This window comes from Phoxinus phoxinus (genome assembly GCF_949152265.1).
Source record: "Phoxinus phoxinus genome assembly, chromosome: 23".
Lineage (NCBI taxonomy): Eukaryota > Metazoa > Chordata > Actinopteri > Cypriniformes > Leuciscidae > Phoxinus > Phoxinus phoxinus.
The window spans coordinates 4,141,602-4,156,660 of record NC_136898.1 but is presented as its reverse complement, the minus strand read 5'-3'; the positions used below and the strand labels follow the sequence as shown (position 1 = coordinate 4,156,660).

The 15,059-nt window shown below is 37.1% G+C and overlaps 1 protein-coding gene across 1 annotated transcript in view; it reads right to left on the bottom strand.

Annotated features, from left to right (window-relative positions):
* The window catches only part of epb41l4a (erythrocyte membrane protein band 4.1 like 4A), a 57,282-nt gene that overhangs the window by 15,952 nt on the left and 26,271 nt on the right, over nt 1–15,059 (bottom strand). The window contains exons 7-13 of the mRNA XM_079599176.1: nt 11,513–11,600; nt 11,005–11,093; nt 10,336–10,399; nt 9,084–9,175; nt 3,475–3,552; nt 2,418–2,533; nt 154–241 (exon numbers count right to left, since the gene is read on the bottom strand). Of these exons, the coding sequence (XP_079455302.1) occupies nt 154–241; nt 2,418–2,533; nt 3,475–3,552; nt 9,084–9,175; nt 10,336–10,399; nt 11,005–11,093; nt 11,513–11,600 (615 nt within the window). The remainder of the gene's footprint in view (nt 1–153; nt 242–2,417; nt 2,534–3,474; nt 3,553–9,083; nt 9,176–10,335; nt 10,400–11,004; nt 11,094–11,512; nt 11,601–15,059) is intronic.

The window sequence follows — 15,059 nt, the reverse complement described above, 5'->3', positions numbered from 1 at the left end:
AGGAGCTAGGCTCAAAACCAGCGTAAAAAATAGCCGATTATTATTAATTTTGATGTTTTTTTATGTAAAAACCAAGCGAACGTCATCTCAGACAACAATATAAAAAAATGTACAAAGCCAGTTCATGACCCCTTTAATGAAGGAGTTTAATACCTCTTGACGGGTGATAGTGCAGTGGTTTTGGACTGGCTCTCGCTCATGTTCTCCGTCTTTGTGATCGTCTGGCCTCCATTGGTCCGTCCTAAAGCACATATTTCCGAAACATGAGTGCTATTGTGGCCAGAGACATCAATCTGATGTTAGCGTCTCCATCCAGTTAACCAGAACAACTCGTAATCACACTGGCTGAGTCCATCTGTATCCGCCTCTCACGGCTTTCCTCTGTTGTGTCAAGAGATTGCCGTCTGAACAGAACAATAGAGCTGCGTTTGAGCTCATGCGTGGAGGTCAGGTGCGACCCGCTTCACACACACACATTCCTGTCTCAGCCGAGCAACAACAGTGTTGATCTCAATCACATGCCTGTGGAGCGCTGAAGTGAAGGTGGTTTTACCAGCTCAGGTGGAACCAAACTGACCGATCGCACACCTGAGCTGCAGGTCACGTGACACGCAGGCTTTCTTTTAAAGGGTAACTCTCGCCAAAACTGATAGGCTTGTAAAAGCATAATTAGATGGAAACTCCAATTTTAAGTTTGACTGTATTTTCGTTTTCGGTCAAAATGCCTTTTGAATGGGAGTGTATTGGGCACTACAATGATAACATCAAAATCGCTATTTTTAAACACTAATGCGGCTCGACACGACATGAAACTGCTGGAAGTGTCACCAGCGGCTCTACACATGAACTCCAGCTTTGACTATATTGTTTGTGTATACAGAGTTTACTAAAAAGAAAGGTTTTGTACGACTCACTTTATCAGTCAGTGTTTCCGGTGGCTGGAATTTTGTCAGTCAAAAGTAGTCGATCTCCGAATGCAACGTTGTCAGTGTAACGTCCACCAACTGTATTATACAATGTGAATGGAGATATTCACAGCAATCCTGCCATGAGGTGGTGTTGCTATACAGTTGCCAGGCTGTTCTGTGTGGTTGCCAGGTAGTTGCTAGGGTGTTCTGTGTGGTTGCCAGGTAGTTCCTAGGGTGTTCTGTGTGGTTGCCAGGTAGTTGCTATGGTGTTCTGTGTGGTTGCCAGGTAGTTGCTATGGGTTTCTGTGTGGTTGCCAGGTAGTTGCTATGGTGTTCTGTGTGGTTGGCAGGTAAGGCAAGGCAAGTTTTTTTTTTTTTTTTTTTAACCTGCCATGAGTTGGTGTTGCTATACAGTTGTCAGGCTGTTCTGTGTGGTTGCCAGGTAGTTCCTAGGGTGTTCTGTGTGGTTGCCAGGTAGTTGCTAGGGTGTTCTGTGTGGTTGCCAGGTAGTTGCTATGGTGTTATGTGTGGTTGGCAGGCAGTTGCTAGGGTGTTCTGTGTGGTTGGCAGGAAGTTGCTAGGGTGTTCTGTGTGGTTGCCAGGTAGTTGCTATGGTGTTCTGTGTGGTTGCCAGGTAGTTGCTATGGTGTTCTGTGTGGTTGTCAGGTAGTTGCTAGGGTGTTCGGTGTGGTTGCCAGGTAGTTGCTATGGTGTTCTGTGTGGTTGGCAGGTAGTTGCTAGGGTGTTCTGTGTGGTTGCCAGGTAGTTGCTATGGTGTTCTGTGTGGTTCCCAGGTAGTTGCTAGGGTGTTCTGTGTGCTTGGCAGGTAGTTGCTAGGGTGTTCTGTGTGGTTGCCAGGTAGTTGCTATGGTGTTATGTGTGGTTGTCAGGTAGTTGTAGGGTGTTCTGTGTGGTTGCCAGGTAGTTGCTATGGTGTTCTGTGTGGTTGGAAGGCAGTTGCTAGGGTGTTCTGTGTGGTTGCCAGGTAGGTTGCTATGGTGTTCTGTGTGGTTGCCAGGTAGTTGCTATGGTGTTCTGTGTGGTTGTCAGTTAGTTGTAGGGTGTTCTGTGTGGTTGCCAGGTAGTTGCTATGGTGTTCTTTGTGGTTGTCAGGTAGTTGCTAGGGTGTTTTGTGTGGTTCCCAGGTAGTTGCTAGGGTGTAGTGTGTGTTTACCAGGTAGTTGCTATGGTGTTCTGTGGTTGGCAGGCAGTTGCTAAGGTGTTCTGTGTAGTTGGCAGGCAGTTGCTATGGTGTTCTGTGTGGTTGGCAGGTAGTTGCTAGGGTGTAGTGTGTGTTTACCAGGCAGTTGCTAGGGTGTTCTGTGTAGTTGGCAGGCAGTTGCTATGGTGTTCTGTGGTTGGCAGGCAGTTGCTAGGGTGTTCTGTGTAGTTGGCAGGTAGTTGCTAGGGTGTTTTGTGTGGTTGTCAGGTAGTTGCTAGGGTGCAGTGTGTGTTTGGTTGTCTCAGAGCACATGATGTTAGTCAAGTGTGACAGTAAATGCATCTGACCTGCAGGCGGTGCGCTTCTCTTCTGGTAGGTCTTGCTGCGGGTTCGGATCACCTGTAGGTCGGGTCGGGGGAGAGTCACAGACGGCTCTCTTACGATTTGCGTTGCAGTTTTTCCACTAGAAGCAGAAACACACATTATGATTCAAGTCTTCCTGCATCACTGTAAAAATACACGTGAATTAAAGGAATGGTTCACTCAAAAACAGCATGTACCTGTATGAAATGAAATAAATTATTTTGGGTGAACTGTTCCTTCTAAAACGGGAGTTTAGTGGTTGATTCGAGTGTTGCAAAGATGCTGTCAATTTGCCAATTATTTGACCTTCTTTTCTTTTGAGTTTGGCCCACATTTGATGGATGTGATGCCGCCGTTTAAGCAAGTTTGTTTAATGACTAACCCTGAGAATAAAGGACATGAGTCACTGCTGTTTAACACACATCCAGTATTATATCGCTGTCTGTGACTAATATCTCTGTCTCTACATATTAAATGTAATTTCTCAATAACTCATGTGTTTTTATCTGACTAGATTTATGACTGCTTCTACACAGTTTAGGGTTGGTAAGATTATTTAATGTTTTTAATGAGACAAAAGTCTCTTCTGCTCACCAAGGCTGCATTTATTTGATCAAAAATACAGTAAAAACAGTGAAAACAATTTAAAATAACTATTTTCTATGTGAATATATCGTAACATGTAATTTATTCCTGTGATCAAAGCTGTATTTCCAGCATCATTACTACAGTCTTCAGTGTCACATGATCCTTCAGAAATCATTCTAATATGATTATTTGCTGCTCAAGAAACATTTCTGATTATTATCAATGTTGAAAACAGTTGTGCTGCTTCATATCTGTGTGAAAACTGTGATACTTTATTTTTCTCAGGATTCTTCAATAAATAGGAAGTTCAAAAGAACAGCGTTTATTGAAATATAAATCTTTTGTAACATTATAAAAGTCACTTTTGATCAATTCAATGCATGCTTGCTGAATAAAGTCATTAATTTCTTTAAAAATACCATTCTGAATTAATTTTATTTCTCTTTTACTAACCTGTAGCGGTGCTTCGAGCCCAGAGAGCTGAATTTGGACAGTTTCCTTGTTAGCGAATTAGACTCGTTCTCTGGCATTCTGTAATTTAGATGAACAAGAAAGCTTTAATTTACAGTTTTTATGTATTTATCCATTCTCCTTTAAACATTTTTTTACATCTGATGAAACATGGATGCTCCTTTCAAACATCTGTGGAGCAAATCTGTTGTTTACACCCATATTTTAATGAGGTAAATTACAGAACGAGCGTAAAGGAGAGCTTTCCTCTCATTAAAATTCAAAAGCTAGAAACATGCAGCTCTGATAACACACACATCCAACCAGCAGAGAAATTAAAACCCAAAACACAACGAGAGATCAGACTAGAACTGGTGCATGTTGTACAAGACTGTGCTATTGCTGGATAAAACATTCAGAGATCTCTGTTAAGATGACAGAACATGATTTGGCTTGTTCTTAAAGTCCGGACAGTCCTGTTTCGTTCAAGCACAAGTTGCACAAGTTACAATAGCAATAGCAAACAACACAAACAATACAATAATTCAGTGGCACTTTATAATAAGGATTCATGAACTAACAATGAACAATACTTCTATGGCATTTATTGGTGACACTTTACAATAAGGTTCATTAGTTAATGTATTAACTAACATGAACTAATTATGAGCAATCCATTTGTTACTGTATTTGTTAATATTTGTTAAAGGGGTGGTTGATTATGATTTCACTTTTCTAACTTTAGTTAGTGTGTAATGTTGCTGTTTGAGCATAAACAACATCTGGAAAGTTACAACACTCAAAGTTCAAAGCAAAGGAAGATATTTGCTTTTAAAGAAATCACTTTTTAAGGACTACAACAAACGGCTGGTAGGGACTACACGACATTCCTCCCGGGTGACATCACCAACCCTAAAATTTACATAAACCCCGCCCCCTGAACACGATTTATAGATTATCATGATAGAATATGCTAATCAATGACTAGAAGATAACTACACATCAGCAACATAAATTCATCAACTAACCATTCAGAAATGTCCTGTTGCTTCAACATGTTGTCACTTCTACTTGAGTTTCTCCATCTTTGTCTGACTAAAATTTTAAGTGCATGTGTGTTTGAGGTAAAAGGACACGAGCTGTTGTAGCTCCGCCCCCTGTGCCGGGAGCAGCAGCTCATTTACATTTAAAGGGACAGACACAAAACGGTGTGTTTTTGCTCACCCTCAAAAAAGTGACAATTTTAACATGCTATATAAAAATATCTGTGGGGTATTTTGAGCTAAAACTTCACACACACACTCTGGGGACATCTAGACTTATTTTACATCTTGTGAAAAGGGCATTATACCACCCCTTTAACGTTAGTTAGTTAGTTAGTTAATAAAAATACAGCTGTTCATTGTTTAGTTCATTTTAGTTCACAGTGCATTAATTAATGTTATCAAGATTTTAATAGAGTATTAGTGTGATAAAACGAACAGCATTTATATTGTTTGTATCTCTTTTACACAACCACGTCCATCTGATCTGTTTACTTAGTCTGCGCAAGCGCCGTAAAGCGCCGGAATGCTCTGGAAGTGGTCTCCCGGATGAGTTCGCGCGAGCTTACGTAAATGTATTTTTTTACATCGGTTTAAACATCCCGGATAAGCGCAAACTAGTACCATTAGCCGTCCTACCTACAATCTCTGTTCTGTGCATAGGTTCTGGTGTAAACAATGAGTGACGTACACGCGCGAGAGATCACTTCCTTCCGGCGCTTTGCGGCACTTGCGCAGACTAAGTAAAAAAGATCACTTGGACGTGTTTGTGTAAAAGAGATAAAAACGATATAAATACTGTTAGTTTTATCACACAAACCGCTTGTTTCGTGGCCATCAATGTGCACTTACGATGGGGAATTTTTTAATTTGGACTTTTCTATGCATGCTATTTGAGACAGTACCTATATACCTGCATGATATGACTGACAGACAAGAACGGTTTGACCTAAAAATATCAAAATTGAAACTACTGCGGAGACAAAGACACCGACATCTTGGATGCACTTCAGGTAAGCTAAAACATACCAAAATTTAATTTCAAAGTGAACTATCCCTTTAACTAACAACTATTACAACTAATGTTAACTAACTAACCTTATCGTAAAGTGTTACCCATTTATTAATCTTAGTCAATGTTAATTTTAACATCCACGAACTGTGTATGAACAAACAATGAACATGTAAAAAATACATGTTAGCTAATGCATTTACTGATGTTAACAAATGGGACCTTACTGTAAAATGTTAGCAATAATTCTAATAAATGTTAGTATTTTGTTCACACAGTTTGGAGGTGTACATGTAACGTGTCTAAATCTCTCTCCCGTCGCTCTTTGTGTTTCCCGATCTTAAGTTTCACACGCGGATTACCAGCAGAAATCTCCAGCCTCCTGCATTCTGTGCGGCGTAAAGCTCTTTGGGGAGCGCTCTGATGAAACAAACACCAGAGACGACTCTGAGCGCGCCAGGCGACGCGGGGAGGATTGCAGAACAGCCCCCGAAAGCTTCTCCTGTAAACGAGAGCCTCAGTAAAGCCCCGGGCCCTTGAGTTCACAGCCTTTCTCTGTGAGAACGTACAGGACGGAGCGCTTTTGGCTTTCTGCACTAAAACAAGAAGCTTAGACAGGATTAAGATGTTTTTAAAGGGCATGAGGTTGTTTGAACTTTTTGTATCATTGATATATTACCTTAGATTTTTTTTATTTTAATTTTAGTTAAAACTTTAAAGTGTTTTTGTCATCTATTTATTTTTAATTTAATTCATTAAAATATTTACAATCTCCGGATTGTCGCCAGAATCAAATTCTGAATCCAGAATCAAAAAGGCCTTCTGAAGCGAAGCGATGCGTTTGTGCACTTTTATGATGGATGGATGCACTTTTATGATGGATAGCTGCACTTTTATGATGGATAGATGCACTTTTATGATGGATAGATGCACTTTTATGATGGATAGCTGCACTTTTATGATGGATAGATGCACTTTTATGATGGATAGATGCACTTTTATGATGGATAGATGCACTTTTATGATGGATAGATACACTTTTATGATGGATAGATGCCCTTTTATGATGGATAGATGCACTTTTATGATGGATAGATACACTTTTATGATGGATGGATGCACTTTTATGATGGATAGCTGCACTTTTATGATGGATAGATGCACTTTTATGATGGATAGATGCACTTTTATGATGGATAGATGCACTTTTATGATGGATAGATACACTTTTATGATGGATAGATGCCCTTTTATGATGGATAGATGCACTTTTATGATGGATAGATACACTTTTATGATGGATAGATGCACTTTTATGATGGATAGATGCACTTTTATGATGGATAGATGCACTTTTATGATGGATAGATGCACTTTTATGATGGATAGATGCACTTTTATGATGGATAGATACACTTTTATGATGGATAGATGCCCTTTTATGATGGATAGATGCCCTTTTATGATGGATAGATGCACTTTTATGATGGATAGATACACTTTTATGATGGATAGATGCACTTTTATGATGGATAGATGCACTTTTATGATGGATAGATGCACTTTTATGATGGATGGATGCACTTTTATGATGGATAGATGCACTTTTATGATGGATAGATACACTTTTATGATGGATAGATGCACTTTTATGATGGATAGATGCACTTTTATGATGGATGGATGCACTTTTATGATGGATAGATGCACTTTTATGATGGATAGATGAACTTTTATGATGAATAGATGCACTTTTATGATGGATAGATGCCCTTTTATGATGATAGATGCACTTTTATGATGGATAGATGCACTTTTATGATGGATAGATGCACTTTTATGATGGATAGATGCACTTTTATGATGGATAGATGCACTTTTATGATGGATAGATGCACTTTTATGATGGATAGGTGCACTTTTAAGATGGATAGATGCACTTTTATGATGGATAGATGCACTTTTATGATGGATAGATGCACTTTTATGATGGATAGATGCACTTTTATGATGGATAGATGCACTTTTATGATGGATAGGTGCACTTTTATGATGGATAGATGCACTTTTATGATGGATAGGTGCACTTTTATGATGGATAGATGCACTTTTATGATGGATAGATGCAATTTGTATGATGGATAGATGCAGTTTTATGATGGATAGATGCACTTTTATGATGATAGATGCACTTTTATGATGGATAGATGCACTTTTATGATGGATAGATGCACTTTTATGTTGGATAGGTGCACTTTTATGATGGATAGATGCACTTTTATGTTGGATAGGTGCACTTATATGATGGATAGATACACTTTTATGATGGATAGATGCACTTTTATGTTGGATAGGTGCACTTTTATGATGGAGAGATGCACTTTTATGATGGATAGATGCACTTTTATGATGGATATATGCACTTTTATGATGGATAGATGCACTTTTATGATGGATAGATGCAATTTTATGATGGATAGATGCACTTTTATGATGGATAGATGCACTTTTATGATGGATATATGCACTTTTATGATGGATAGATGCAGTTTTATGATGGATATATGCACTTTTATGATGGATAGATGCAGTTTTATGATGGATAGATGCACTTTTATGATGGATAGATGCACTTTTATGATGGATAGATGCACTTTTGTGATGGATAGATGCACTTTTATGATGATAGATGCACTTTTATGATGATAGATGCACTTTTATGATGGATAGATGCACTTTTATGATGGATAGATGCACTTTTATGATGGATAAATGCACTTTTATGATGGATAAATGCACTTTTATGACAGATAGATGCACTTTTATGACGGATAGATGCACTTTTATGATGATAGATGCACTTTTATGATGGATAGATGCACTTTTATGACAGATAGATGCACTTTTATGATGGATAAATGCACTTTTATGATGGATAGATGCACTTTTATGATGGATAAATTCACTTTTATGACAGATAGATGCACTTTTATGATGGATAAGTGCACTTTTATGGACTTAAAATCAGAAAAAGCCATTATAAAGATTGGAAGAGCCAGGACATTTTTTTATATAACTCCGATTGTATTCGTCTGAAAAAAGAATGTCACATACACCTAGGATGACCTGAGGGTGAGTAAACCATGGGCTAATTTTCATTTTAAAGTGAACTACTCCTTTAACACTGGCATTCAGAAGTACCACTGAAACAGCACCTCCCTCAATTCTCTCCTACAAGTTTATTCTCCCTCACGCCAGCTAAGGTCACTGAATGAGGGACGCCTTATTGTTCCTTTAGAACGAGAGACCAAAAGTCACTCTCGAAAACTTTCACCGTCTCTATTCCTCTCTGGTGGAGAGAACTGCCAACCTCCCCCCATCCCATCTAGCTTGCTTACTAATCTAGTTGTCAAATAAACCTGCCATTGTATCTTACGGATATTGTTGGCTCGTTGACGAACTGCTTTGGATAAAAGCGTCCGCTAAATGCATAAATGTAAACGTAGCTGACGATAATAACCCTGCATTTGATATGATGTAGAGAATGGCTGTTCTACCTAAAGAAGGTGTGATGCTCCACACTGCACTTCCACAGGTTCTTGCAGGCCGTCTTACTGGGAGCTTCAAAGAAGAACGACGTCTCATTACACTGCAAAGAAACAAGGAAGTTATGATATCTGTATGTGTAGAGTCAACCCAAAATTTATTCAGATTCCTTCAACATTGCTCACATTATAACAGTTTATTCGCTATAGTTTAGAAAATGGTAATAAAATATGACAAGAGTGATCAAATCAGTTGATATTTCACTGGTTTTGTCCATCCTTCTGTCAGACTGTCTCACACATGACTTATGTTGAATATCTGTCAGCTGTTAAACTTTACTACACAATTAGATAAAACCAGTTTAGCTCAACCAATTACCAAGCAATGATTCATTTAGTTCAGTCTGTGTGTAAAAAGGTCACATTAGCAATTAAAGAAAAAACACTTCAGCAAAACATGGTCAAGTCAAAGTGTCTGAATAATTTTTGGTCCCAAATTTTTTATTAATTTGGCTGGTAGTCCACTGTATGAAGAATTTTTGGGTATAATATGTCACAGTTTACTTTATTTTGCTATCCTCACTTACATAAATGAACTATAGTGTAATGCACCCACTAGTTTAAAAAAAATCTGTAGAATATTTTTGGTTTGACTGTATATCTGTTGTCCCATAACCAGTGATGCCCCTCATGTGTCTAGTCAGTCTGTTCTCACTAGTTTAGGTGAAGAGGGTCATTAAGGTCTCGAATGAGAAGACGTCTTCACTCGCGGGTTAAATCGCCCCTGGAGGAAACGGGTCAAGGAAGCTTAAGGCCAGTCATAACACTCGATCAATAATGGGATTTACATTGGCTCCTCATGAGGGATCTTCCACCCAGCGGTCAGGATTGGGGGAAATAGATGTCATGGAAGCAGTTGCAATAAAGTAAATTAAAGCAGTTTTATATATGAATTTTGTTGCTTGCTTTGAATGGAGAAACAAAGTCTCAGTATAGTGTTGTTGAATACAGGCTCAACACCGAAGGGGAAATTTAAAGCCAAATATATTTCTATAGCGCTCAGAAAAACACATGTTTCAAAACGCTATACAGAAAATCATGATGTTAATGTTTATGATGTCTTCATGCCTTATAGTCACATTTAACAGATTAGTGCGGGGCGATAGTATAATGCAATGTTTGCATTAAATGAAAGGGATTTTGAGATCACACATCTGAAACACATCTATAATTATTGTGATTTTCTATTGAAAAGAAGACTTACATCTCTGCCCATAACCCGCAGCTCAAATTGTGTTTCCTTGAAATACACTTTCGTAATTCTAGGCCTGAAAAATAAAAAATTAGAAGTAATTTTTTTAACATTGTGTACAAAAATAAACCCAAACTGAATGACAGAGTGAATAATATAATATAATATAATATAATATAATATAATATAATATAATATAATATAATATAATATAATATAATATAATATAATATAATATAATTAATATAATATAATACAATACAATATAAAATAATATAATATAAATAATATAAAATAATAATATGTTTAAAGGAATAGTTCACCCAAAAATAAAAAAAATTAATCTACTCTGCTCGTTTCAAATGATTTTTTGTTTTAATAAACAGTTATGCTCAAAGCCATTACAATGAATGGGAGGCTACGATCTTCAATAAGCATCATAAACGTATAATAGCAATCGCCCATATGACTTGTGTGCTAAATTTCAAGTCTTCTAAAGAAGTCAAAGTCAGCTTTATGAGAGGAACAGACCCATTTTTGAGCTGCTAAATTGGACTCAGGAAGAAAAAAGCCATACGGATTTGGATTGACACGAGAATGAGTCAATACTGACATAATTTTCTTTTTTTGGGTGAATTATTCCTTTAATAGGTTAAAAATTTTGCTTAAACATCAACCTACCAGAAATATTTCCCGACTTGCGTTTTGTTTTTGTAAACCACAACCCCAATAGGCGTCAGTCCCAGGAAGTACTCCGATTGCTTTTCTCCCTGAAAACACACATATGCAATACATTTACAGTTGGGATAGTTCACCCAAAAATTAAAATTCTGTCTTCATTTTCTCACCCTCAATTTGTTCTAAACCTGTATGAGTTTCTTTGTTCTGTTGAACACAAAAGAAGATATTTTGAAGAATGTTGATAACCAAAAAGTTGCTGGTCCCCATTGACTTCCATAGTATTTTTTTTTCCTTTTCGAAGTCAATGGGAGTCCATAAACTGTTTGGTTACCAACATTCTTCAAAATATCTTCTTTTGAAACAAAGAAACTCATACAGTTCTAGAGAAGAGGAGAAATGCAAAGAATGAAATCATTGTCAGAAAAGATAAATGTTGATGTTTTATCATTGAAGGAAGAGAAAATCCTCAGTTGATATAACAGCAGAAACGCTTGTGGACTCGACTCACAAACACAGGGTGCAGATCCACTCCGTACATTTCCAGGGTTTTGGCAATTCCCAAGTAATTGTTTTCTGCCTCGGCGGGCACCTGACCCCTGCACAGAGAGGTCAACCGGTTACTGAACACTCAACAAGAAATACTATCAAAATACACATGAGAGTGTTTAAAAAAAACTTAAAACCATTTTGGAAGAAGGTGTATAACCTGGATTATCAAATGAAGAAATGCTAAGCTGTGCATTCAAACAAACAATGATTTACTTTGAGGAAATATTTGAAATACCAAAGTAAACAAGAGCAGCATAAAAGAAAGAAGAAGAAAAATCCAAATTTGCAACAGAAAAGAATTGACTATAAGCAAACATCTGGAATACCAGAGCAAACACGTGCAGCATGTGACCAGTAAAAGAAGAAAAACTAAGGAATGTTTTTTAATCATTAACTCAATGATTTCCCCAGAAAGATTGAATGTGATTTTTGGTGTTGCTTTAAACTTATTCAGGAAATCAGTGATTTGTAAATGTGTGTTTGTCACGGACAGGATAGTGAGGTCAAACCTGAAAGCTCTGCTGAAAGTGTGTGTTTAGCAGGAATGTGCAGTGTGTGATCTCAACACAACAGTTAACCTTCATGCATTGCAATCACAACCCTATTTGGTTTCTGGTTACAGCCTGTACGGGTCAAACTGACCCACGAACATCACAAATGTAATAGAATTTAATGTAATGTCGAAACACATCAACGTGTTGAAACTTTGCATGCATGGTCATGACCCTAAATGAGAAAAAGTCACAAAATCGTAAGAAAAAAAAAATAGGTTAACTGATATTTCCGAAATCAAACCGGGTCAAATTGACCCGCAACAGTACAAAAGGGTTCAGAGAGGATACAAATGTACAGATCCCAGAGAGAAATTCAAGATGGGTGACGACTGACTAACTATCATATATATATATACTGTATATACTAACCTATCTATACTAACCTATCTATACTAATCTATCTATCTATCTATCTATCTATCTATCTATCTATCTATCTATCTATCTATCTATACTAATCTATCTATCTATCTATCTATCTATCTATCTATCTATCTATCTATCTATCTATCTATCTATCTATCTATCTATCTATCTATCTATCTATCTATCTATCTATCTATCTATCTATCTATCTATCTATACTAACCTATCTATCTATCTATCTATCTATACTAACCTATCTATCTATCTATCTATCTATCTATCTATCTATCTATCTATCTATCTATCTATCTATCTATCTATCTATCTATCTATCTATCTATCTATCTATCTATCTATCTATCTATCTATCTATCTATCTATCTATCTATCTATCTGTCTGTCTGTCTGTCTGTCTGTCTGTCTGTCTGTCTATCTTTACATCAATGTAAACAATGACATGCTTAATATAATAATTAGTTTCAATTCATAATTAATAAAAAAATGCAATGCATGAATAAAAGCTTAATCTCTGTCCTGTCCCTGTGGTCAATCTTATGCACGGATGCGTTCTGAATTCCCCTCACAGCGGCGGTGGGTCTCTGATGATTATAGATGCTCTTTTATAAGTGTCGTCTGCAGGAACCCCGGAGACTCTGCGCATTCATCTCTTTGTTTTGGGCCCTGAGCGTGCGAATGCATATTATTACTTAATCGCTGGAGCTTTCAGTGCATACAGAAAATATAATGCAGCACACATCACAGACGGGAGTACCCATGATCCTTTTCTTCTGTCTGAGAGGGTCACCCTCTTGCTTTAACCGCGTTTCTCTTTGTTTTAACTATTTTAGCTGAGTGCAGAAGGAAACTCTTTTTTTATTGTATGCAAAACAGTATGCAATTCAAACCTTAGTATACACATTTTTTGTCAAATTATCTCATTATGTTGCATGTTTAATTCAACGAGTGGTGATCAGTTGTAATCTAGAATTAAGTACAGAAGTATTTTTTATCCTAATTTGTGACCCTGGATCACAAAACCAGTCACAAGTATATTTGTGGCAATAGCCAACAATACATTGTATGGGTTCAAATTATCGATTTTTCTTTTATGCCAAAAATCATTAGGATATTAAGTAAAGATCATGTTCCAATAATATATTTAGTAAATGTCCTACCGTAAATATATGAAACATGTATTTTTGTGAGTGAATGCAGCACAATCGCCAACACAAATGCACAACTTTAAAGGAGATTTTCTCAATTTCTAGATTTTTTTGAACCCTCAGATTTCAGATTTTCAAATAGTTGTAACTCGACCAAATATTGTCATATCATATCATAACATACATCAATGGAAAGCTTAATTATTCAGCTTTCAGTTGATGTATACATCTCAATTTAAAAAAATTGACCCATGTGACTGGTTTTGTGGTCCAGTGTAACATTTGGTGTAAAATATTTGAACTTTTGACATCAAATAATCAGTCAAAAAGGAGACAAATATACATGGACTAGCAGATATACAGGACTTTAGCAGCAGTCCTGTAGACTGTGAAGTGGAGTGCATTTGTTAGTCCAGCACATTTTACAGATGCTCAACTGGATTGAGATCTGGGGAATTGGGAATTTCCCCTGCATCCAACATGTTGATTATAACAACTGATTATTTGCTCACCATCAAATCTACCCAGACCTTAATATGTGGCCTTGTTAGGAGATGATCAACGATATTTGCTTCACCTGTGACTGGTATATATATAAAGTAGTATTAATATCCATCTTTTTTCATCTTTTCATACACATCCTCTCTTTATATTTTCAGTCTCTGCACTTTCTCACATTGCTTTCTCATGTTTCCAGTTCTTTAATCCCCTGACATGTTTAAGTGCTCCAGCATTCCTGATCAGAGTTTCTCAGTTTACCACCAACGCCTTATCGTCTCTTTCATTTCTCTTTCTCCTGCCTCTCTGAGCGATCTCACTGCAATAAATCCAGTAAAAAAACATCCAAACATCCCAAAAACAAGATACTTCACCTGACGATCAAAATTGCACAAGGGATTAAAGCTTGTTACCGAGATTATATTTTGAATGTGGTTTATATTGTTCAACTCGCAACACAAAGTCACTCAATAATGTGTTTTTTCTGTCAGTCTCCGCAGTTAGAGAAAACTGACTGATCTGCTCTACTTCAGCTCCTCACCAAGCTCTTAACAATCAGCCCGCTGATAATCGTACTAGACTAGAGTCAAGTGGGGACTTGAGCCCTGAAGGCAAAAAAACATGACAATCACCAGTCAAACACAAATTCGCTGGAAATCCGAGGAAGGTAAGAGCGCTGACTTAAATGAGCAGAAAACAAAATCTGGAAAACAGTTTAAAAGTCACGTCAGATTCATACTGCAACAATAACACAAGTATTTTACAGTTTTTCTCAGTCACTTTGTTGCATTTCTCAGATCAGAAATGAAATTCTCAAAACTACTTGGTCAACCTCCACAACATCTAGTCACTTGTGCACATAAAAGCAGTTTCTCATTCTTTTGAACAAGTATTAAATGTATTGTATTAGACAGATTGTATTAAA